This window comes from Falco punctatus, assembly GCF_963210335.1.
Source record: "Falco punctatus genome assembly, chromosome: 1".
In the NCBI taxonomy this organism is placed as follows: Eukaryota; Metazoa; Chordata; class Aves; order Falconiformes; family Falconidae; genus Falco; species Falco punctatus.
Genome location: NC_137580.1, coordinates 25,306,619 through 25,332,362, shown reverse-complemented (window position 1 = coordinate 25,332,362; position 25,744 = coordinate 25,306,619). Strand labels below are relative to the sequence as shown.

At 47.7% G+C, this 25,744-nt stretch overlaps 1 protein-coding gene across 2 annotated transcripts in view; it reads left to right on the top strand.

The window, feature by feature from the left end:
• Positions 1-3,904, top strand: part of USO1 (USO1 vesicle transport factor) — a 37,052-nt gene extending 33,148 nt beyond the window's left edge. For both annotated transcript variants that reach the window (XM_080408591.1, XM_080408590.1), the window contains 3 exons: positions 1,466-1,564; positions 2,040-2,255; positions 3,450-3,904. In XM_080408591.1, coding sequence (XP_080264717.1) covers positions 1,466-1,564; positions 2,040-2,255; positions 3,450-3,527 — 393 coding nt within the window. In that variant the 3' untranslated portion in view covers positions 3,528-3,904. The remainder of the gene's footprint in view (positions 1-1,465; positions 1,565-2,039; positions 2,256-3,449) is intronic.
• The last annotated feature ends 21,840 nt before the right edge of the window (positions 3,905-25,744 follow it).

Here is a 25,744-nt window from a genome sequence, read left to right as displayed (position 1 = left end):
TATTAGCAATTGATTCCAACAGTGTTTTAAATGAAGTACTGTGTTAACTTGACAACACCTTTCATGAGGGAAGATGGGAATTCCAGGTAAGTCAGTGTACCATGAGACCATTGGTCCTTGGTATTTTTAAACAAAGAAATACCAGCTATTCAGTGTTTTTTAAGCTTATACCCTAATCAAAAGGAAGAGTCTTGTGTGACACAGGCATGGTGTCATGTATGTTGGAGGGATCCTTATTCTTACAAAGTTGATGATACTAATTTGGAAGTTGACATACATTTATTTCAATGGCGAATGGTGGGTGCATCTGCCTGTACAGACCTCTGAATGCCTCAGAGCTTTTTTTTTAGCTATGTATTGAAAAATTACCTAATAAAGCCTTATAGAATAGCTAAATAGATGTGATTGTGTCCTCAAAACTCTCATTCGAAAGTGAATGTTGAGCTAGAGAACTCGGATGAGTTGCATGAAAATGTTAGACTTTTCCACAGCAGAGCTAACAGATAAAGCTGCAGGAGTGTGGGTCACATGATTGACATGATGACAATGCGTCATGTTCAGTGCTCAAACAGAACGAGGGTAGCTCCTGCCTGCCCTGCTTGACAAGTCTGCTTGTAATGAAAACAGGGTAGCTGGTCTGTGGTAGCTGGACTTGCTTAAACTCTTGGTTCTGGCTGGTTGGTTCTGACTTATGTACCAAGTTCTAATTCCGGTATTCTGAGAGGACTGGTGTGGGCAAAATACCAGGTGTTTAATGTGCAGATGATCTGAGAGAAGGCAGCTTTTAACACTTCCAGTGTCGAAAGTCTCAGCTGCTGCGATACAGGATGCCGTTGCATGCGTTGGCCTTGTGTGCTCAGGATGCAGAGGCACATTCACGTGCTCCGTGCTGTCACCAGTTGTCAGACCACCTCACTGCCATCCTCCACACTGCCTGCCTTTCCTACAGCTTTGGCTTAATTGTGGCATAACCGCAGAAGTAACTGTCTTGAATTCATGCCATGTTGCAGTTTTAGCTGAAAGTCAGCTGCCGCATTTTGTAAAGTAAAACTTGGGAAAGGGCTGTCTGAGACTAAACTATTGCTAATTTTACTAGTCCCATACAAGAGTTGGATGTTTAGCCTGATAAAAAAAATATCATCTTTGGCACTCAAGAAGCATCTCGGTGAAGGCTGGTGGCCTGTAATAGACAGGGTCTGCCTAGAAAAAACCTCACAGCTCCTATAGAGTGCATTTTGATGAAATAAGGCTCCTTTTTGTGCGCACGTGCCTATGTGTTTATGGAGACTCCAGGAAGCACAGATCTTTCCTGATGCCTTGCAGGATGTATGTAACTACCACACCTTGGCTATGCTGTAAGAAGAAAATAGGCTTTTAAATTCTATGACTGACTGTATAACATCTTAGCTTGCTGTCTTTGTGTGCAAGGCATGCGATGCTCTGATCATAAATTTCTTGTCCACAGAACGCAACTGCAGATCCTGTGTTAGGAGGCAGCGGTGCAACAGCAGCAAACAACCCTGAATTGGAGGGAAGACTTGAGCAAGAAATAAAAGAATTGAAGGTTGGTAGTGTATGAACATCAAACCAAGTTGCTTGATACTCGGCCTTTAGTTAGGAGGACTTCTACAATAGGAAAGACTTTGGGTGGAAGTGGTTTATTTCCTCAGCATGTGAAGTTTTTCAGGCTCCGTAGGGGAAGCCAGATGAGTCTCCTCCTTCATTTTTCACTTGGGAAATGTAGACCTTGTCTGCCTTCAAAGAGCTGGTAGGCACAGTCTAGGCAATAGCTTTACTCTGACACGGGCAGTCCAGTTTGCCTGGGAAGAAAGTAGCCACTGTTAAGACTCCTGCCTACCTTGCTCCTAGTAGGTAATAAGGGGAGTTTGGGTAAGGAAGTATGTGGGAGCAAGGCCACCAGGCCCTTAGTGGAGTTGGAGCTCTTACAGGTAGCATGTGGCATGTGTTTGTAGGAAACGGGGCTTCAGCTGGTCCTGTGCTTATGGTGTAACTCTGTGTGGGATTTTTCCTGTTGCCAGAGTGAAGTCAAAGCCCTTTCTGAGGAAAAAGAATCACTAAAACAGCACCTGGATTCATCCAGTAGTACGGTTGCTATCTTGCAAGATGAGAAAAGTAAACTTCAACAAGAAGTTGCAGAATCAAAGAAAGAGCAGGATGATCTTCTGGTGCTCTTGGCTGACCAGGATCAGAAACTGTCTGCACTGAAGGTCAAATTGAAGGATCTTGGTGTACCGGTAAGCAGAACAATGGGTCCAGTGAGTTCTCTGGTCCGAGTCAGGTCTGAGTACAGCAGTACGTGATCCAGTAAGTCTGCTGAGGCCTCTTTCTATAAATAGAGGGCTGTCGAATCTACCAGAGTTGCCTTCTCAACTTGTATTGGCAGCCATCAATAAAAGATGGTAACTGCCTCTTGAAGGAAGTGTTTGGCTTAGGGATGTTGAGAGGTACCCACCAAACTCCTGTGAGGAAAACTACTTGTCATGTGTATGTCTGGAACAATACCTGGCCTTGCTGCAGTTTATCCTGGTTGCCAACTAGAAAGCAGATGATGGCTGTGTTACAATCCTAAGGGATCGTTCCACAGATAATACAAGTGAGAACCAGAAAGCTTTAGTTTGCTTCTTAAGCAGCACTGCAGACTGTTGGGGCGGTGTCTGGGAGCCTTGTCTTCCAGGAGGTTTCTTTCCAGAATCCTTGTGACTCGGAGCTGGGGATGTGTCTGTAAGGTGGATGGAACTAGTTGTTGTGCTGCAGATACTGTGGATCAACACCAGGCTAGAGCCTGGGCTTCCAACTGGGAGACTGTCATTCTGTCATTTATGCCATCCTTCTGGAAGGAAGGGTACGTTTCGGTATTTGGCAGTCATGTGGTTTAGCTTCAGCTGCAGGAATTAGGTTTTAAAGAGTCTGCGGTGGGCAGAGGCATTACTTCTGTTGAACGGCATGTGTAGCAAGTGTGGATCCTCTAGGTGCAGCCATGGAATCTTTGAGTCTGTTGACTTTTAAATGACTTAAATAAAAAAAGTACCCTAGAAGACGTTAGCAGTTTCACTTGTGGCACTGCAAAGCACTGGACAGACACATTTTCCTCCCCAGCCTATTTGGTGAAGAATGTGGGGTTTAATTCATGCACCTGTATGGGAAAATGAAGCGTATATAAAGTTGCTTCCTCAAATGTATGGGGCAGAACCGATGGTGCTGAGTGGAGGCGGTTGTCCCCAGTTGTCAGCCGTCCTTAGCAGAGAAGTTAAAAACTGTGTGACATTACAAGATGACTGTTGCCCTTATTAAGCACTAATTGTTACGGTGTGATAATATTTGGTTAGTTTTAAGCATATTTTCACTCTGTCAGCATTTGTCTTTCCTTGAGAAGGTTGGATCAGAGTTAAGGGATGTTACTGCTCACAACAGATCTTTCCTAATTTCAGATTGAAGATGAGGATGATATAGAATCTGGAGATCAAGGAGATGAAGATGAGGATGGGGATGAAGAGGAGCAAGACTAGAATGCTTTTGAGTGTTACCATGAAAACTAGATTGCATTGTTGGCAGAAAAAATAATCTATTATTGGTGTACAAAGCAAAATATCTGCTGATGAGAAGCAGATGGGAAAATGGCAACCGTGGGACTAGTTATAAGTTACTGAAGTGTTCGAAACCCCTTCATACTAGGTAAAGCAAACAAAAAAATCACTGTTTAAGTTCTACATGAGTATCCCAAATTGTACTTGTTTAGAAGTTGCTTTAGACACAGTTTAAAGCATGGGGATGACAATGTTGCTGCCTCAGTTCATTGTCATTGGCAGAAGTTCTGTGCATTTGTCTACGGTTTTAACCTTCTGGAACTCTTTAACATAATTAAATACGAAAGTATTTGGTTTAACATCTGTCAAATGGAATCATTGCCCCTGCCTTCAGCATGGAGCTTCAGTATAATTCGTGGCTTCCTTTAAAGAGCCGTGGTGAGGTAGAAGGGTTGGGGTGGCTGCAGTGTGTGGTGGCCACTGCCAGCCTCGTGGGCTGGCTCTCTAGGTGTGAACGGACCTGCACAGCGTCGAGTGCCTTGACACCTGATATGGCTGCATTCGGAACCTCCCGGGGGGAACCGCAACGCTATGCTGGTAACGTGGAAGAGGTTTCACGGAAACCTGCGCAAGAAAGGTAGCGTTTTTAAGAAGAATCTTTACGGAAAAACAGAGACCAATACACTCTTTCTAGAGTTCAAATGTGCTACCGAGTCAGCGTGATAACAATAAGTAAAAATCTTGTAGACTACTTCAGTAAGGAAATGAAAACTACTATGATTTATATAACTTATTGGCTCTTGATGAGTGAATAAAAGAAAAAAAATTAAAAGAAAAAACAATACCGTAAATGCATCTATTTCATTTTTTGGTAATAAAAATAGGTATGTCTACTTAGTCCTCATTCATTTAATTTTCTTGTCCTGTTTTAATAAAGTATATTTTAATATGCACGTAAAATTGTCTAAAACTAGTCTAGGGTGGCAGATGAAAGTAATAAAACACCATGTACTGGGGCTGTCATGAGTACATAGGGGTGCTGGTTCAGTTTTTGCATTTTTTGACAATATAGACTGCAGCAGTTTCTTAACCCCCTTTACACCTTTTTTAAAAAATAAATGATTCCTTAATCATGATAATTTGAGGAAGGCCAGGAAAGAAAGACTTTTTTTTGAAGTCACGTCATACACTTAAATGTGTGTTTAACATAAAATTGTTGGAAGGAGTACTTTAAATGAGCTCCACTCTTGCATTCTGTCCTGGGGCAGATTTATCTGGAAAAGAGCAAGGTTGCGAAGCAACAGTAGAACAAGAGCAGAAATACTGTGTGACTGGGGGGGGCTTACTTCCATACAACAAGGCCTGGTTGTTATTTTCAGTGTGACTTGCTGTTTGCTGAACATTGCACGCCAACGAGGAACTGTGAGTGAGCAGCTCACAAGTGTTGCCTCTCCACCATCTCTTTTCTGTGCAAAATCCAAAAATGAGGACAGAAGCATGCAGGCCCCTGAACGATATTCTAGATGACTTTGCCATGTTTTCTGATGCGGCAAGAGTCGCAGATAGATTTATTGATAAGTGTACTTTGGTTTTGAGGCAGTACTTTTTTTTTTTTTTTTAAAGGCAGGAGCTGTGCAAACTACAGGTAGAAAAAACAACACAGGCGGCCTGGAGTGCTTTGCTGCTTGTTCAGTGACGTAAAGAAGTTCTAAAACAACGGACAGCTTTGCTGTTTGCAAACCGTCATCACAGAGACATTAGATGACTTCAGCCCAATTTAGTGAGTTAGACAAGTCTCTCTTCCTAGTGTGACTACGCTCACTTCTTGACATGAAACAGAAGAGTACCTTGTGGCCACTTACTAAGCAGAAGGTGGTACAATAGCAGCATTGTCAGCTAACGGGTCTTAATTATTATTTTTTTTTTTCCAGTGCAAAGAGAAGTGATGGGTATTTGCTTTGCCAAGGGTATTTTGGAGCTCTTGTGACAAACAGGATTGAGAGATGCATGGCTTTTAAAGTCAGCAGGGGAATAATAATAGAAAGTAGTGTAACTTGATGCCCAGGCTTTCTGTGTTGGGATTTAGAACAAAGTAGGTAAATTGGTACACTACCATCCTTACTCACAGGTAGTACAGTCACAAGATTGGGATTATTACAAATAGCAGAAGAATTTAAGTATCGAGCTCCCACTGTGTGCATGGATATAGGCTGGTATTTCTCAGCCCTTGAAAATTCTGCGACAAGGTTTCTTGTTCAGGCACTATGCAATGGGAGTCTTTAAGCATGGTGCCTATAATCTATTAAAGAGAAAGTGAACTTAAATCTGGCTTTATGGTATTGGTTTTCTATAGTGACTAGACCATTTTAGTTGTTAGGTCCTCTAATGCTCGTGTGAGGTGAGACTTGCCTAAATCTAATTTTGCCATGATGATGTCTTCTGTAAGCTTTAAACTGAACTACTTTTGAGCATCGGCAGCCACATGTGCCTTTCCCTTTCTCCTTTCAGTGCATTTAAGCATTAGATAGTTTTGCTCTCGTTTACTGCTGTATTTGTTTGCTCCCTGTGCTGTCTCCCAACCAGCTGCAAGGCCTGTTAACTATTCCCACTGGACTTAATTCCACTGTGGTCGAAACATACAATTAGATTAGCTAGTGATCAGACTGGGGATGGACCTGTCCTGCTAGTTTCAATGTCTCTTTACATAAATGGTGGTGATAAGAACTGCAGAGAGATTTTTACTGTAACCCAGAGCCTAACCTGGGGCTTGCTGGAGGTCACCGAGAGGTGCTTTGATCTAACCAGGGCCACAGCTGGGCTTGTTGGGCCTCTGATGCCAGTATGAACAGCACTTCGATAGGACAGTGGAAAGGAAGGGCAGGCTCGCGTGTTAAGGAGTTTAAGCTTGCATGGAACCATTTGTGTTATCGCCCAAAGAAATGGGAGCTCCTTTCTGCATGTCTTGGGAAGTCAGTTTGAAAAAAATGCTTTTTTATAGGAACCCTGGTAGAGGCGATAGCTTCAGTACGCAGGTGTCCTGCGAGCGCTTGCCTTGCCTTTTGTTGCTGTCAGCAGCACCACCCCCGCAAACGCGGCGACAGCTTCTCCTACCCTACTTTGACAAGGCAGACCTACTTATTTATGTCTGCTTGAATTTCTTTCCCCATCACTGCCAGCTGTCCTGCGAAGCAGTGCTTCTCTTTGGAAGTGTTGGATCCTTTGGTAGAGAGGGAAGGTGGCAGTGGAGGAGTGGAGTGGTGCTGGGAGGCCTCGTGGTTTTGTCACCTATGGAGAGCCTGGAAAGCTGATGCGGCCTGTGGAGCTGGACCAGCCAGGAAATCTGCTTTTCCCTCCCCACATCCCACTAGGTGATTTGTGACCTTGCAGGCTCTTTGTCTGTTCTATACACCTTTGACATCACCCCAGATGTTTTTACTTTCATCTTCTGGGTGCCTTTCTGCAAGGTCTCTCAAAATGCTGTGGGCAGAAATATACAGGTATTTCTTAGTTGTTCTTCAGAATGTGACCGTGCCCTAGGAGGCAGGCGTGCCTCTCTAAAGGAGAGGGAAAGGGAACAGAAAAAGGAAGATAAGGGAAAATAAATGAACCTTTTCCTTATGCTGATCAGATGGAACCAGCTGGAAAATAAGCATAAACACAGACTCAGTATGTGAAGGAACAAGGCATGGGATTGATGGTCTGGTCAGATATTAATAAGGAGCTGCTAGTCTGGCTATTACCTGGATATCGGGGCTGCTCCCGAAAGATGGCATGCTGCAACGCTATTTTGTTGCCATTCGCTGCAGTGTTAGGCTTGTCCTTTTGGATGCATCTTCTAAATGTTTGAAATTGCAAAAAACGAAGGAAGAGACAACTAGGTGGGGTAGGAAGTTCAGGAGACAGACAAACTGGTTACAAACAGGTTTTAAAGCCTGTTCAAAGTGCTTTTCCCAATTAGAAAACCTGTTTTGTTGATTATTTTATTGCATCATTCTAGTGGTGTATCTTCCTGCAGGTAGTAGACACGTCTGGATTATAACTGTATTATTGTCAGATGGGTGGCCTTTGCCCAGGAGGTATTTGCTTGACTCTGTGAATCTCGTTCTTGGCCGTGTCAGGAAAATTAGATTTCTTCTTAGTTCTTTGGAATCTTTTCTTGTTCCATCGTGATTGGGACATAATGTGGGGTGTTTTTCCTCATTTTGCGCAGTGTCTGGATCCTTTCCACATAGTCTCTTTGTCAAAGCAAGCAGCTGATGATAGTCAGGAGGTGAATACATCACAGATTTCTAGCTTGCTTGTTTCGCGTACTGACATTGATACAGATAAACAGGCCAAGGGCACTGAGCTGCAGCGAGTACCAGCAGTGATGAGCAGAAGCAAGTACTCATTATTGTATGCTAACAGTAGAACAACATAACCTGCTTGGAGTCCAGAGCTGGTGCTTATGCACCATGTCTAGACCCAGGCAGTGTGGGTCACTTCATACATACCCTTTCAGTGCCGGGGTTTTCAGGAAAGGTCCAGTGCTGCCTGATCTGAACATGGGAAGGCTTTGTAGTTTCTTTAAGATGGCTGCTACACCAATTTCTGGATCAGTTGTTTGCAAAGTAAGGACTTAAGGGAAGTAAAAGCAGCCTTACCTGTGCTACGTGGTCTCAGCTTGCCGCTGGTCTTCTGCAAGCTCAAAAATTGCTAAATCCTCTTGATTTGTGTGAAGTTCTTCCTAGAAAATGAAATCAAACTAGAGTGTTCAGCAGTGTGTGCAGGCTGAAGAGATTCTTTTTTTTTTTTTTTTTTGTAAATACTTTACTAGAATTAATGTCTTCCTTTAAACTATAGGAATAAGGGAAAATTTGAATGCTGAGAGGTTGGAGACTGGTCGAGGGGGAGAATTTGTTGCCAAGCAATCAAATCCCCGGCCTGTGCAGCGTGCAGGTGTGGGTGTCCATGAGACACGGCTGCTCACTAAAGCCCTTCGGCCAGCTGTCAGCGCAGTCAGTGTTCGGCAGCGTGAGTGGGACTTGATCCTGGCAAACCTGACGCCTCTCAGGATGGGTCAGCTGCACTCATACCACCAGCAGCATCATTCTCCCTTCCAGTGAGAAGGAATTATTCACCATTCTGCGCTCCCTTGGCCACTTTGCTCGCTGAACCAATCCATCCCATGTGCAAGGTTTGCCATTATCCCAGAGGGTGGTTCCTCCCCCAGCCCCCAAGAGACTCTAGAGGAGAACCAGGACCTTGTCTCCTGTTCTTGCTTTTCATGAGTGAAAGGATGGCAGATGCAGAAGGATGATGCCACCAAACAAGAGCGAAGCCCCGGCGGTTGGCTGAGCCGTGTGCTTTTCATCTGTAGTGCAACTCCTTTCTGAAAAGAGATGTGAAATGCATTTTTTTATTTGCTGGCTATCCCTCTCAACTGCTATTTAAGGTGGGACTCTGTCACACTACTTGTTTCTCTCTGTTACGCCATTTTGCATGTTTCTAAATCACACCTACCTGTGTGGAACTGTTGTGTGTGTGCAATGCATGTGTGGCCTGTGTGACACAGCCCCGTCAGTCACCCTTTGCAGAAAAGGGTGTTGGGAAGGGACAGCTACAGCTCGACTCCCCAGCAACCAAGATGCTGTAGCTCATCGATCCAACAAAACTGGTTTTTGAAAAACCATAGGCCCTCTCTGGAGGCAAGTGGTAAATCTGTGTCACTACGTAGGTATCTGTGCCACTTCCAAACTGCTCTCTGCTAAATATATAGCCCTGCGGGGAAGGCTGTAGGTTTTTCTGCACATATTGGACTCCTTTGCTCCATGAAGCAGACACAGAATATGACGTTTGTTTGAAATGACATTTCAGAAACAAGAAATGGGTCTGGCCAAGCCTGTAATCACTTCCTACCACTTCTATAAGAAACCCATAACCTTATGACACTGTTCGTGATAAAGGACATCCTACCGGGAGTAAACTGTGATGCAACAGACTTGGATCCTGAGGTTAATGTGAAGGTCAGGCCAAGGCTGAAAATACCGTTGGTGCATAGTGTTGCGCCTTGAAACTGAAAGTTTCACTGGTGGGCAAAGAGGGGACAGGCAGTGGTCATCAACGGTTGCTTGCAGGCAGCATGTGTTTCACTAGTAACGGTAATAAATCATGGGGCAGACAGCCTGCTCGATTGAGGGAGATACCAGCACCAGTCAAGAAGAGCTGTTGCTGTTCAGGCTGCTGTGTTCTCAGGGATCCGGGAAGATTCTTGAGAAAGGGTGTGCTCAAGGGTTAGTGTTACAGGGGCCTCAGATTGACCTCTGTGACAGCAAGCGACAGATGAGCTTAGCAAAAAGAAAAATGAATTGGCCCCTATCATCAGTGAGACCTGAGGTGCAGGACAGCTGAGACACCCCCCCCCAGCCATGTCGGCAGCCAGATCAGTATCTCCGTACTGACCTGGGGTGTTGGGGCTACGTGACAGACCAGGTGGGAGAGGTGCTTCCCAGCACCCAGGGCTGGCACTGAGCACACACGTTGCAAAATCAGGCCCATGCTACAGGAATGAACAGTCTCTGACTCTCCTGTTGCTGCGTCTCCATTTAGGCAAGGGAAGAACAATCTGACTTTTATGCAAGTCCCTCGCTGCGCCTGGAAGCATCACCAAGAAAATCAGCTGGGCAGTATGGATACGTGCCTGGCTCCGCAGTCTCTGCCCTCATCTAAACCCATCGTCACGGGAGCGCTACGCCCCACATCCAGAGAGCAAGAAGGCTCTTAGATATCTAAGTTTCACAACGAGGGGTTCCCAGAGCTTCCCTGATTGATGGCTGCTGGGTTGTCTGGTGTCTCTTGGCAGGGCAGGGATTTCTAAACACCCTGTCTTACACCACAGAGCCGTGTGGTGAGCCCAAGGAAGGCAAGTTCTGCATCCACAATAGGAAACCAGCTTGCTCTTCAGCTTCTTGGCTCTCCATGTGGGCCACGCCAGGGCAAAGACAGCTGGTGCCTGTGCACTTCTCAATCATGATGGCCGCAGATTTCCAACAGAGCAGGAGCCAACTTGCAGAAGTGCACAAGTCTAAGGAGAAGCTTTGCCAGCACTTGCATGACTAAATTTGCTTCTTGAATTCCCAGTCACCTGCTCCTCCCCCTGCAAACAGATTTGTTGCCTGTATCTTAATGTATTTCCAGGGGTGTTACCTGAAAGACCTTTCTTATTCATTCTGCATCTGATTTACCCCAGCTTTTAGCCCGTCCTGTCTATTCACACTTCTTTTTTCAGAATAAAGCGTGGTGTGGAACGCAGGGTCTGCATAGCTGCTTGTTTGCAGCTTAAGACACACAACAGGTGCAAAGCGGTAGGATCTCTGCCCCTTCAGCGGAGGAAGGGCCGCACCGCTGCATGCGCACGTCTCTGATGCTGCAGGCTGCCTCTGCGGCGTGTACTTACACCAGTAAATCCGTCCTGGATTTGGACATGTCACTGGGTAAAGAGCTTAGCTCCTGGATACGGATAAGGTCCAAACGCAAAGGGGGAATGGGGCTCCCCCCAAATGGGGTGTGTGTGATGTGTCCTGAGACATGTTCAGCTTTAAGCTATTGGTACGAGCCTTCCTGCACCTCAGGAAGGTGAAGCGCACCTTGGTGACAGATTCTCGCTGCTGACCACTCATGACAAGATTCAGTCTAAACTGAGCCCAAAGTACAGCCAAATGTTGCCTTCGTGTCATCTCCCGCAACACAGGCAAGCTGGTTGGTGACAGTGCAAAGTCGCAGGCTCGGTCTCCACCTGCCCTCCTGGGGGACCCCGCTCCTCATCCGCACGCTTTCAGGCCCAGAAATGAGGATGCAAGGGAGCAGCTTTGCTGCAGGCGGCTCGGGCGGGCGGCGTGTGGCTCGGGCGGGAGGAAGCTGCGGAGGTAATTACTCAGACCTCGTTTATCCTTCGGCGTGTCTCTGCAGCTCGCTGGGCCTGCCACAGTGATGCTGGGGAACGCTTCTGGTGGCCGAGCTGCAGCGTGGCCGCCAGAGGTCACGGTCGCCACGCGCGCGGCTGGAGCCCCCGGGCGCGCAGCCCCGGCGCCGAGCGGGGGAGGGGGGGCTCCACGCTCCATCGGGGGCTGCTTTTAGTTTTAAACAGAGTTGCAGAGCAAACAGCTGTAATACAGCTTCCGCTACCTAAGTCTAGTCATTCTCAACCACAAACAGTTCTAGCAGCTGCACAGTCCGAGTTGAGCCGAGCAGTAGGTCCCTTTGGAACCGGCGCTGGTAATGGGACCTGGCTTTGGCACCCACCTGCAGAGTGCGGCCGGGGCAGGGGCTGTGCTGTGCCTGGGCCCCCTGCGCCAGGCTGGGCTCTGGAAGAGCTGTGCTGCTCCGGGCATGCACACTGAGCCTGCACCTGCGGGAGGGCACAGCCAGCGTGGGCTCCCTGCTCCTGGGCACCCTCGTCGCATGCCCACGGTGGTGCCCCGTTAGGGTGCTCCCGCCCGGTGGCCTCTGAAATCCTGGGGTTTCTGCTGGGTATCCGGTAAGCAGCGGATGGGGCTCTCCTACTGAATTCCCCAGTAAAGACGGATGTGCCTGGCAGTTTCAGGGTGGTTGGTCGCCCTGTCCCTACTCCTTAGGTGGGACAGAAGGAAGCCTGTTGGTGCTCCAGCTGCCTGGCTGAAGCCAGCGCTGTGCGGACTTGGGTTGAAACCTTCCAAACGCCATTCACCGCTGTGGTGACAGACGTGGGAACCTGAAGGCTTGTCTTTCCACTCTGCGACGCAGAAGCAACAGTTTTAAGAGGGAGAGTGCTGAATAAGGCAAAAGACCTGTTTTGCCAGTGATCCACTGTGCGACCTCCACAAATGAGTGGCTTGATTTGCCTTAACCTCCACGTGACTTCTTTCCTTTGGGTTTTTGCAAACTTCAGTGATGCACGCTGTGCTGTATGTGGCTATGGAGCAAACGTCCCTGGCTGGGGGGCTCCAGGGACATGCAGGTGAGAAAGCAGGTGCAGCGAGCTGCCAGGCTGAGGACAAGCTCGGGCGCTGTGCTGCCCTCCCATCCTCTCCTCCCCCCCTCTCCCCGACTTCTTTTTGTTAAGTTGCTGCTCCTGAGTTCACTGAAAGGTGACTGGAGGGCTTCTCGTTTCCTTATATCTCAGTAAATCAAGGAGTTAGTAAAAAGTCACCCAGGTTGATGAAGAGCTTTATCTGACCAGAAATATCAGCATGCTTGAGATCACACAGGGCGCCAGTGGCAGGCGAGGGTGTTCGAGGTATCTTGTTAAAAGTTTCTAAGCTGCTTTAAAGTCCAAAAAAGGAAAAGAAATCTGGAAATAAAGCCAATGCCAGCTCTTCCACATTTTTCCTGCAGAATGTGTCAGTGTTTCTCTCTGCTCACACACACCAGGAACCAGAATGGACTGCCTCAAAGGTTTAAGTGTAGGAAGTTGTTTATTTGTTGGGAGGGTTGTTTCTTAGTTTCTTTTTGGGGGAGCTCTTTTCCCAAACATCTGTGGTGGGAAAAACATTTTCCCAGGTGGCTGCAGAAGAGGGCATCTGTTAGGATGCCTGGTGAATGCACAAAGGGCTCCTCCTGCCTGTCACAGCCACCAGCGAGTACAGGAATACGGGAGGCTGCCAAGGGCCTGATTTCCCAGAGCTGCTCATGGTAGGAGATGGTGGGTTTTGGCCCAGAGTAGCAAGCAAAGACAGCAGGTACGGCACCCCAAGGCGACAGCGCTGAGCTGCTCTCCACGGGGGTTGGTTCTGCCCTGCTCCCTCCAGCGCAGTCACTCCAGAGGGTGCACAGCAGGGACGCACAAGGGCTGGTGCAGCAGAGGCAAGGACAGAGTACTTGTAAGCGTAACTGCTCCTGCCCCGGTACAAATGGAAGAGTTGTGTCAGCCCGCCCAGGTGTACGGGCACATGCCAAAGGTAGAGTAGAAACATGCCAGGCTCACTCATCACTCCAGGAAATCCGCTTGGATAAGAACAAACTTTCTCTATTATTTTTTTAAAATCTCTCAGACACCTACACGCAACTTTTTGTCATAAGCTGTCTGGAACTGATTTTATCTTGCACGCAATGCACTTCAATGGGAAGGAAGGGGGTGATGGTTGGGCAACTGACACAAGGCTTCCACTCTGAGCAACCTCAGCTGCAGGTAGCCACTTACTCACTCCTCTTCCTGGCCGGGCCCAGTCTACTTGCTCTTAAAATTACTTCTGAACACGTGTAGCTGTGGGCCACACAACCGGCTGCCCTCCGAGAACTAATGGGGCTGGGGCTGGGCTCTGAAAGGCTTGACTTAGTGGGAGTTGTGGCAATTTCTGGGCCACCCAAGCAGGTCTGCCTTCCTCCTGCCACCACTACGCCCCGGAGCAACTGCTTCTTCTGTCCCCCACTGTCTGCTCTGTTGTACGAGAAGGGTAAGTACCTTTCATCTACAGGCTAGAAGCTTTCAGCAGGGAGATTATGCATTCATCCCCAACGATATTTTCCAAATGTTATTCATAATCCAAGAGCGGACCTAGAGGCACCTTTTCTCTAGGATGTTCAGCCCATGTGGCTCCCGATTCCCCACACATGTGAGCGCATGCCCAAAGCCAAAGGGGAACAGGGTAACAAGGCCCCTTGGGACTGTCGTTCCTAGCTCTTGGCAGATCAGGCTTTGCCTTGGTGGTGACCAGGTGTGTTGTGTTGGTGGTGTTTCCACCACAACCACCGTAGCTGGATACAGCACAGGCATCTGTTGGTTTGGCTTGCTTTTAAAATAAAGCTGGGATGCTGAAGAGTGACCTATCACTGACACTATCATGTGCCACCCCTCAGCCTGACCCTCCCATCCTGTGTGCTGGGTACGCTGAAGCCAGCGTACGTCAGCTACGGCCATGTGGCACCACTGTGCTGTGGGGGCGGTGAGGTCCCACTTCCACAGGTTGTCCTGCCTGCACTGGCCGACTGAGTGGGCTCCAAGACGTGGCTGTGCCACTGCACACGTGGCCTCGCTTCAAGCCTCTGTGCAGCCCTGAGGACTCTGCATTACTGTTCCCTGAAGAATGGATGGTACTGAGCTGTCCTGCCAACAGTGCTACGTTCTTCTGAGTCGGTGGCCTTGAAGGGCTATCCCAACATCAAGAAGTGTCACAAATTTACTTTTACAGTTACTTTACAGTGCGCTTTGCAAGCCCACAGAAGTGGCTGGACTTATGGCAGCTCTGTCAGACACCCGAGAGGTTCAAAAGGATGCCCTTTGTCCAAAGCTATGCTCTAGATGTGCACTCCTGGGCTGGTTGCATCATCTGTACAAATCACTGACTTGTCCATCTGAAGACAGGTACTCCTCCCACCTGCACCGAAAGCGTGCCAGTGTCCGAGCTGGGCCCAGTGCTGTGGGTGAAGTGCTCTGACGTGACTACTTGAGACAATTTCCTGGTGAAGTTTCATATATGTTTGAGTCACATCTGCCCTTTGCTCTCAAAATCTCCCGCTCTGACCTCAGCAGACAGCAGAAAAGACCAAGTGAGTAATTCCCTTGCATTTCTGCTTTTACTTGTGAAATGTAACTTTTACCATGTTCCTTACAATACTGTACAACATATGGGATTTTTCTTCAGCCTTCAACTCCTGTTTGAATGTTCTTGGTGACATTCCCAGCTCCTTGTCAGAGGTTTGTGCTGACTTCTGATTGAGCAGATAATGTGACTGTTATTCTTTCCTCCCTGTTGCTTCATGGTATGTGACAGGACATTAGTCAAAACAGGTGCTTCCAGGTACCTGCTGTTTCAGGAATGACCTCTCTACAAATACTTGTAGATTTGATGCTGTATTTCCCTGAAGAATGTCCCAAATGAAGCGTCAGGGCAACAGAACTGATGTAGCCCATCTTTCCATCTATGAGAAGATGACAGGACTTACAGAAGCTATAAGTCAATGTGATACCGGGAACCGCACAGAAGATCCCCGCTTTCTGCCAGTGCCATTCCTTACATCCAGCCCTCTCTGCCAGCAGGGGAAAGCAGCACCCCTTTCCTTGGAGGATGCTGGCAAATATGGGCTTCTAAGTGCCTGTTGTGCCAGGCACCCGGCAGAGTTCATGAGCCTGCTGAAGACCTGGGGACCTGCCTCTACTGCGGGCTCACACATGGAGCCTGTGGCCCTGCCAGAGACCGTGGTGCTGCTCAAAAGGAAGAAGCCACTTCGAAGGGCTTTCTCCCTGCGTCTCTGACCGTGGTTTTCCAGGCAGATTTCCAGGCACGTGTGCGTGTCTTGCATCCATCTAGGCCCCAAAGAAACACACGAGTCTTAGACTCCTCAGGAAAGAAACAGAGGGAGGGAAATCCCCATTTCAAAAGGCTTCTCTCCTAAAAGGTCTCACATCATGCATGTGCCACCTACGTGCTTTCCACAGCAGCCCCTTATGTCCAGTCCCTTCGGACAGAGGCAAGCATGGGACAAAACAATTTCAACCCTCCATCTCTCCATTCTTTGTCCAAAGAACAAGAGAGAGCAAGAGAGAGAGGGTTGCTGGTGTGATGGAAAAGCTACCCTAATGGGGAGAGAAATGGGGACCACCTTGCAGTTGTGGCCTAAAGACAATGTCATTCATGTGACCTGTGCACAGCCCCTTGCTGCTCAGCCCCTCCAACACCTCAGCCGAGCGAAAGCAGGAGAGATCCTGTCACTCAATGTTTTCTGGATCAAAGCAGAAGGCAAATTAGGGAGGAAGGAGCTGCCCCATGCAAGCCAGGTTCTTGTAATACCTCAGAAGACAAAAGCTGCATGTCAGAGCAACGGGCAGCAGCCCGTAACTGAGTGGGCCTGGCAGAAGACCAAGTGGGCAAAGACAAGGTCTGTCTCCTGAGTAAACGGTGAGCAATCTCCTGCGAGATTTTGGCAGTGGGAGGTATTCTGTAAAATCACAGCTTCCGCTGGGGTGTTTGTTTTGTGTGGAGCTGGGTTTTGTCCCATCGCCACCCGCAGAGGGGAGCTGCTCGGTTTGTGTGAACAAAGGCACTGGGGAACCCAGGGCTGCTCGGACAGATCCCAGCCCTCCCACTGCCTTTCCATGACCGGAGCACGTGCAGCCATCCCTCACACGCCGCGCAGACCTTGGTGCCAGGAGCTGGTCTCTGACTCAGCTGTGCTCCCTTTGCCCAGCCCTAAGTGGCGGAGGATTTCTTTAGAAGCTTCCAGCCACTGCAGAATAAAGACTTACAGGTAACACGGCCTCACGCTAACATCCTGCACACCCCATGCTGACAGCAGAGGGTACAAGAAGCAGTTTTGCCCTCCTGTACCAGGGTCTTTGTTTTCCTCAAAACACAACGACTCACTCCTGGGAGTTGCAGACCCGGCAACTCTGAAGACCACGATGGCAGATGGCATACAGGGCAGCTGCAGCTCTGGTGTCCTGGTCTCTGGCGATTTCTGGCTTTGTGCTAAGTAGTTTTGGTTTATCTGAGCTGTGCTCTGCTGTGTGGGGAGGCCTGTTGTTTAACACCGAAATGCCAGAAGTTTAGTTATACCTGGTATCGGTGAGGAAACTAGAATGAGCATGTATTTTCCCAAACCTGACTTCACAGTTTTCCCTGAACCAACAAAACCAATTGCATATATATTATAATGTATGTATAATACATCCGTATGTGTGTATATCTACATACACGCACTTGCTCATCCTGCTGAAAAGCCAGAGGTTAGCCAAAGTGAGCCTGCTCTGGATTTAGCAGAAGCAAATCAGATGTGGTAGCTGTGACTTAGTATTCAGGATGCTGTCAGCTAACACCTTCCAGCTCCTCTCCGTGCAATTCAAAAGTCATTACAACAGGGGCCTCGTAGAAGCATTTTGTTGTCATTGTTATGACACGAAGGTTTGAATGGGGCTCAAGAAAGGTGGTGCTTAAAAAGCAGCTTGTTTGCATTCATGTCAACTGCGTATTTATGATACAGACTGAGATGTGTCCTGGAGATGGATTTATGGCATGCGAAGCAAACACTGCACCTCAGAAATGGATTTTGCATGAGTATGGAGACACACATCCATGACTGTACCTTTAAACTGCCTAGGACTCAAAATGTATTGCCATGGCCACAGGTCCGATGGAACACCTCCACGTGCCTCAAAGATCCTTCCGTGCCAAGAGCTGGCATCACCAGGGTGGGGGGCTCCTCCCCGTTACCTCAGAAACTGTACTGACGGGGGCTCCTCTTCAGTATCTATCTGGAAAGAGAGCTACTGTGGTGCTGGGGTTAGCTGCCCCCAGGACACCCCCATGGGACCACGGCACAATGCCCAGCTGCTGGTGAGAAGCTCCTGTTAAGCCTGTGACTTAGTATTTGTCAAAACAGTAAAGATCTTTTACTGTGGTGTGAAACTTGAAAGGGAACAGTGGTAAGAATATATTCAAATACCACCCCTGGATGCATTAATATTATTTTAATCCAGTGGATTATTTCTATGCTCAAAGAAACACACTCCGAGGAAACATGGATTATAGCTTGGATTTGGCAAATACATTTGGTTGAGTCAAGGACTAGGAGGGGGTGGCACTCTTCATTTTTGTTTCGTTTTGTTTTCATATCATTTTGCTTCTTTTTAAGGAAACCTTTCGGATTTTTTCCTTTTTGAATGTGTTTGTGGCAAAAATAGCTGGGATTAGATGCTGAAAAAAGGAAATGTTTTGGTCAACACCAAACAAAGTTTTTATGAGTCTTTCTTTCACTCTGGGGAAAACACGCTTTCAGGTTGACGCAAAAGACAGTCTTTGATTATTTTTTTTTTGTTCCTCCTTAGAGGAAAATGCCTCTTTCAATCTAGCTTTTTAAATGTATCTGCTCACAGCAGATATATTTTAAATATATCTACTCTGCGAAGCAGAAACTGAAAAATAAAAGCAGCACTTCCAAGGTGATGCAGCTCCACCAGACTACAAGGTGCAAACGCTGCTCGACTGAAAAGTGGACCGAGACGAAGTGCCCGTTCTGCTCGGTGAAACCGACAGTCCCATCTGAAAGCCAGTGAGTTTCTGTGGTTGCCTGCTCCAAAGAGGAGGCTGCTGTAGCTGACTGTGTTGATCTGGTATGATTTGGAGTTGGGTAACAAGAGGGTTAAGCTGGTTCCCTATTAATTCAGAATACAAACTGACTACGTGTACTCATAAATACTGGCAGCTCACAGGTGTTTAGGAAAGTGGGTGATTTTGGTTCCTCTGTTGTGCCCAGGAAAAGGTTTCCCAGGCACCACTGATCCAGCTTCATCTGAAGCAGCTTCATGCGTAGCCAGGGAAGATTTCATGAGTTTTCCTTTCTGTTTGTGAGGGTGGAGGGTGCTTTGTTTTAGAGTCTGCAGAAAGAATGCAAGGCTTGCATAGCCCGTTGGCAAATTAACAAAGATCACTCGGAAGCTATGTTCCTGCGTTGTTCTCTTTCTGTCTATTTGGTTTCCGTTTCTACACTACCAAGGCAATTTTCAGTGAAATAAAACTGAGCAAACCCTCTGGCTCACAGCAGGGAGAAAAGTGGCAGAGATTCATCTGCCAGGATGAATTCTGCCAGCCGCAGAAGTCACAACTCATTCCTCCAGTCATAAAATTAAGAAAGGGTTAAATATCTAGCAGGTGTTAACGGAAGGCACGAAGCACCTGGCAAACCACAAGCCTTGGAAGAGGTACAAACTAAACGCAGACAGGAAATCCCCCACCCAGCCAGGACCTGGAAGTTGCCTCCACCCGAAGGAGAAGTTACTGGGGATGGTTTACTTTAGGTCGATTATTTGCAAATGACTGAATGTGAGTGACGTTCACTCTTAGTTCTACAGTACGTTATCAAATGAGTGAAAAATCAACCCTTGCTACCTCCCTCCTCTCTGAAGGCCTGATCCTGATCTCCTTGAGTCAATGGCACTTCATCATGATGCAGGTGTCAAAGGAGCACTTCTACCAGCCAGTATCTCTCTACACAGCTGTGTCACAGCCTCAGGGCATTCAGTGCTGGCTGAGGGATGAGGAAAGGGAATTAAGTCCATGAGCTGCAAGGAAGGCTAGATTTCTTGGTAGAACCGGGATGCGATGTTTCAAGGATCACTGCTTACAATAAATATCCTTGCTCCTGCCTTTACTATTCCTTCACAGAGATCCAAAAGCTAACAAAGATTGCAGGGCAACAGGCAGAGGTGCGTATTTTACGGCTAAGGCAGAACAGTTGTAAACATGGCCAGTACTCCACAAGGAGGAAGCTGGCTGGGACAACAGTCCCAGACTTCTCTCTCCAGCATCCCATTTCACCTAGCCTGAATCTTCACTAGAGTAACACGTCTTTTCTGAAATCCCCCCACTCCTACTAGCGGTCAGTTTTCCATTTCCCTGCCCACACACCTCCCCTGCCCCAGCATACCCTTGTGAGTTCACACTGGCTCCAGCTCACTTTACGGGTATTTATCTTGCAGAAACAAACACTCACTCAATGTTTTTTGTTTTATGGACATTGTCCCACCAGGCACCTGGCTCCATTACAGCTTGTTGTATTCCATGACCTCCCTGTCCTGCCGGAAAATGCTGTGGCTCCCAGCTCCGTGCATCAGCGCCGACACCCACAGGTTAGGCCCTGCAACAGAAGGACAGTGTCTCTGCAGTGGCACGTTACTCCTTTCATTTTCCAGGTATGCTTTTATTGGGAAATGAGAACTCATTTTAACTGTCTGCTGACAAAGGTGGACTAGCCTGGGTGAATTTCAGAGTTCTCTGGCTAGTGCTATAGATGGGACCTAAAACTGACCAGACACCACATTTTCACATGTCATTTTTTCAGCACAGAAACCGCTCACCATGAATAAAGGGAAAAGAATAACTTAAGGCTTCTGGAGAGAGGGGCTGCAATGGTGACGAGCTATGCTCCTACAAGAGGTATGAGCTTGGTCTCGTCATCTAATTCTCAGTGTACCAAGGGAGCATATTTACATTGACAAGTGCTCCTCATATATCAATGGGTCTATGCAAGGCAATCAGTAAGTATTTACAGAGCTTTCCAAATAAACTTCAGAACAGGAGAAACTCCTGTTGGTAGGGAAGGGCTTGCTGTGGGTGGGAGCTCTGGCTGCCACCTGCTGATCACCTCCTTCCTGCTGCCGGGGCTCTCCCCACGTGTGGGCTTCCCCTCCCTTTGTTTCCCAGCAAAGTAGCCTCATGCATCATGAGAAAGCTCTAGGACAAAAACCCCAAATATTGAAAAGGGAGGCTGGAGCAGCAGGCCTCAAAGCAGAGGCTGGAAGAGTTACACAACTCCCAAGAGCGGTTGCCATAAGTAAACACAGCTTCATGGAGTGGGCTGCTGTTTATCACCTCTCTCCCAGTTAGTGTTACTCATTTCAGAAGCAGAACTACTCATGTCCGACGAGGCCAGCGTGTCAGATGCATGTCTGGCTGGATACGGGCTAAATAGGCAGAGCAGAAACAAGTGAGAAGGGGCTCTTGCTCTGCCACCACGCTGGTTTTCTGGTCCCCAGGAGAGGAGTGTACTGCTAGCCCTCCACTGCTGTCTGGACACCAGCTCAGTGGCTCAGCACCTCCTCACTGCTCAGGTGCTGTCATCGGAGGGAGATGCCACACTTCACTCATCCCTTTCCACAGGCGAGATGGAAAATGTGACCCACAGCTCCCTATGTGACAGCTCTTTTCTGTGAATGCTGGCAGGGTGAGCCAGGAAAACCTTCGGTGTGGATCTTGGGCCAAGCTTTCCTTTGCATCACATGCCTTTATTTTCCCAAACTATTTCAAATCCAGTGACTTAAAAACTGAGAATCAAACATAAAGGAATTGCACCTCTTTAGGTGAGATGCCTTGGGTCTGTTATAAGATCCCATTTGCCTTCTTTCTGGGTCTACAGATATTTAAAATGCTGCCACCTTCTCCCAGTGAAATCCACTCTGGGTTCAGGACACCACCATGTTTCTCTGCTGCCTCCTGTCACTACCACCAGAAACCTTGGTCCCTGATGGGCTCTGGGAAATGATCAAGGCATGGAGGAGAGGCAGAAAGCTTGGCTCTGTGGTAGCCTGAGAAAGCTGCGGTGCTTCTCAAGGCAGACCAGCAATTACATGAAATGAAAGGCGGTCATTACATGAGGATGCTCATGGGTTACCTGGCCTGCCTTACCCACAGTATTTCCCATTGTCAGGTGTCTGATCGCAGGGCACATCTTAGTTTAACTGGAGACCCAGTATAATTACAGAAACATGTATCTTTTGGAAACATAATTGACCCTTTGGAACTGACGTACCATGAAGGTGAAATTGAGAAAAGCAACAACGCATTGCAAATATTTGGGCAGTTTCCTCTTGGCACATAATTGCTTGTTTTGTGACCTAAAAACTGGTATTCCTTACAGTCCTTCACAAGGGTACAGGTTACTTAACTATTTATAGATGCTTTGATCCTTTCCGCAATTGAGGCGGTGATACATGGATCAATGAAATGTGACATAATTCTTGATGCTGCCACCTTGAACTATGCCTCATGTGACCTACCAACTCCTTGTAGTTGCTGTGGGCACACTTTATCAGCTCCATCTATTGCAGACTTCGAAGAGGTCCCTCCCTAGCACACAGGATGCTTGAGAAACGGAGGATACCAGGCATGCGATGTTGTGTCATTGGCCCTTGATGAGGGAGTGAGGGAAGTCTGTCCTGGCAGTACTTTTCCACTTGCTTTCCTACCAGGGAGCTGTTAACTGGGCTGTTACAACATGTACAAGATTTAGTGACTGATCCTTGCAGAGATTTGGCTTGGAATATCTCATCGGTTTGGTGATGCTAATGCAAAGTGAATTATGTTCAGGTATGAGAGATCTCAGATGTTCCTTCCTTCCAGAAAGCACCTGCAGCTGAATTGGAATGGACCTAGGCAATACGTATTCAATGATTTGTGTTAATAGTCACCAGAGAAGTCTGAAAAACATGAGGATTAAAGTCTGTGGAGCCTCTTTTCATGCAGCAGTGACTTCCCATAATTTCCCATGGTCAGAGAGGAGCAAAACTCCAGAGCTGGCAACTTCCCACAGAGCGGGAATCCTAAAGAACATGATCTTTCTGTTTTGACAACGCAATTGCTTTGTTGCCATAACATTAGTGTGTTTCATTTTGACAATGGTGAAAACATTTGTCTGTCAAAAGGTAGTAGTGATATATTGCATTTAAGATCTGAGACAGTATTAAACATAATTGTGAAAGGCAAACTGTAACACAAAGAAATTAATGAAAATTAGTCTTTGGAGGTAGATGAGGGAAGGGGAGCAGTCCCTATGAAGAGGAAACCTGAATAGAAGAAAGAGGAAGAATACCCCACACAACAAAGTGGTTGGGAAGCCAAGAGGCTGGCAGGCGAGCAGATCCACCTGTCCTGGTCAACACTGGTGCACCGTGCACCATGATGTGAAAGATGAACATGTTCCCGTATTGCGTCTTGATCCCAGACTGCCGCCTATGTCTCAGCCTCCTGCCTCAAGAAAACATTTTGCCTTGAGGAAGCATTTGTGCATCTCAACAGGTAGACTGGAACAGAAAACATAATTTTTTCCTTTTCTATCCAGAAGACAAGCTAGACCTGGCTTTCCGGGAGCAAGGGCTTGACTCCTGTGTGTAGCAACAGATCTGTGAGAGACAAGGGAGTGGTGGGGCTGGAGAACTGCTGTCTTGGGAGGGAGCAGGCAGGGCCTGGAAGAGATCCCTCTTGTTGTGTTACAATGGGAGCACAGAAGGGTACTGAGGATGCCCTAAGAAAGCTGAAGATCTACAGAAGGAAGTGGGAGAGGAGCAGGAAGCGGTGAAGGGCCAGTGCTATGTCAAGTCCCTGCCTCAGGGCCTCACTCCTGAGATTTTCTACAGGAAAACTTTTGAATTCTCGTGAGCAGAGCTGCCTTGGGTGGTGTAGGAGCAGAGCAGGACTCAGGCTTCAAGCAGCTGGAATGGTGAATGGCATTGCTTAATTGATATCCTTGTGGATTTGCTTGTGATGACTGCTGACAACTACCCTTAGTTGTCCTGGGCTCCTCACTGGGGCAGGTGGACTGCGACACCGGAATGATTTAGGCAGCCCTGACCCTCCAGCCATGGATGGAAGGGGAGGAACTCGCATCCAGCTCTAGATCACTGATACACCAAGCTTTGCTGCTCAGGTTTGAGGACGTCAAAGATGTACTGAGGTCTTGGACAAGCTGAAGGCTTTCTGGACTGCGACTTACTGGAGTGAGCTAGTTAAGTTTTATCAAAGACAAAAGAAACCTGGAAAAGTCTCTCCTTAAAGATCGTATCGCCACTGCAAGAGGGAGGATGAACCTGGAACTTGCAGCATGGATCTTCTGCTTGTGAAATCCTGGCCTTTCAAAACCTGTACTCCCACTTGAGCCTCTTCTGTGGTTTTATTATAAAAAACCTTACGGTTACGTATGCAGGGGACTTCCCCCTTCTGCCTGAAAAATTATGTGACATATAAGCAAAAGAGCCTCCGAACAAAGCATCTGAAACAAACTTCACTGGGAAGTGGCCTGTTTCTCAAAAATCATACTTCCCGTAAATACTTTCTCCTCTCATTTCCTGTGCGCTACTTGTTACGTTACTTGTTTAAGTCAAATCACCATGTGGCAACTGCTAACATACATAATCTGACTGCAACTGCCCTGGGAGCAAGTGAAACTGCATGGATGGCAACCACTGATACGGCAAAGTACAAACTGATAACACCAGTAAAAAGCCTTCTCCTGACTGGCAATGGACTACATTGGTAAACTGGCCTCAAACATGGGTGACAGAGACCTGCTTTAGGAAGTGTTTTTTCTAAAAGACCAGAGGGCACAGCGTTAAGGCTAACGTGGCAGAATCTAAGGCACATCTGCTCATGACTCAGTGTCTCTGATGTCATTCCTGCCGTTGGCACGAAAAGACAAAAAGAACAGTGAGTTCAGATAGGGCCAAGGCAATTTCTGACTTACAATGGGTGGGATGTTGCACACTTAACTGTAGGAAGGCAGTGGTGTCCGGTCTCCCTGACCACCTCCTCATTAAAACACCTCCTCCCTCCCCACAGAAAACAGCTGGGGCCAAATCCTCTTTCCCGTAAGTGGCTGCCATGCTCTGCACGGTCTCTCTGCGAGGCTTCACCATGCCTAGTAGAAAGTGAAAGATTTTTGCACCTAGATGGGAGGGGGTTATACAGCCTGAGACGAAGAGGGTTATTTTGCTGGAAGTATTTGAACATTCAAGTGATTACTAAAGGAAAACCCTCTGTGGGAGTGGTGTGTCTGCAGGCCTTCTTTGCCTCTTCTCTGCTGCGACCGGAGATGTTTGCATCTCACTCTGGTCCTGTTTCTGGAACGAGCAATGTTACGTTTATTTCAGGCAGCCCCTAGGGACACATGGGTCTGTGTCTCAGCACCAGCCCTGCAGACTCCCCACAGATGCGCCCCGGCAGTCCATGCTGCTGTGCTTGCGCAACTGATCTCTTCTAATGCTGCCTGTTTCCAAGGACTGTGTCAGTACCCATTTCGCATCAGCTATCTCTCAAGACAAAAACCAACAATGCTGGCTCCTCTATGAAGATGCTTTGTAGTACGCAACTGTTTTTCATTAAGACTGAACTCCAGCCCCTGGGGTAATGGTTGCATGTCATTTCAAGGGAGGCAGCGTTTCTGAAGTACCTCCTTCCTCTCTCGTCCCTAGGAGGTTAGAGGCTTCTTCTGTTGTCAACCTTACTCCTCATGATTCCCCATCTCCCTTTTTAATGAAGCAGCAATTCCTTCCCCACACTGGCATATCTTCTGCAGCCTGCAGGCAGCATCAAAGAAAACGATGGCAAGTTGTGGCCTGTCCGGTAGGAATGCCATCCCCAGGCAGAGGGAGCAGCGGGAGGCACACAGGAATGACCTCACTGGTGGAGGCAGGCTGCGAGGTAGGGAGCTGCAGAAGATAAAATGCACCTGTTTTATTGAAGGCATGTTTACATTGAGGATCAGATCCTGTCTTACTCTGCTAAAACCGTAAAGTGGAGTGGCTTTTCTGGAACAGCGCCTTTAATAGGCTTGTCCAAACAGCAGCAGGGGAACATCAAAAGGTGCAGCGATCACCCGCAGATAAGCACCCCAACTGTCTGATCCTCAGCTACCCCCAGGCATGGCTTAGTAGTTTGTCTGCCCATGATGAGCTCTCTCTATAGCTCTCCCTTACACCAGAG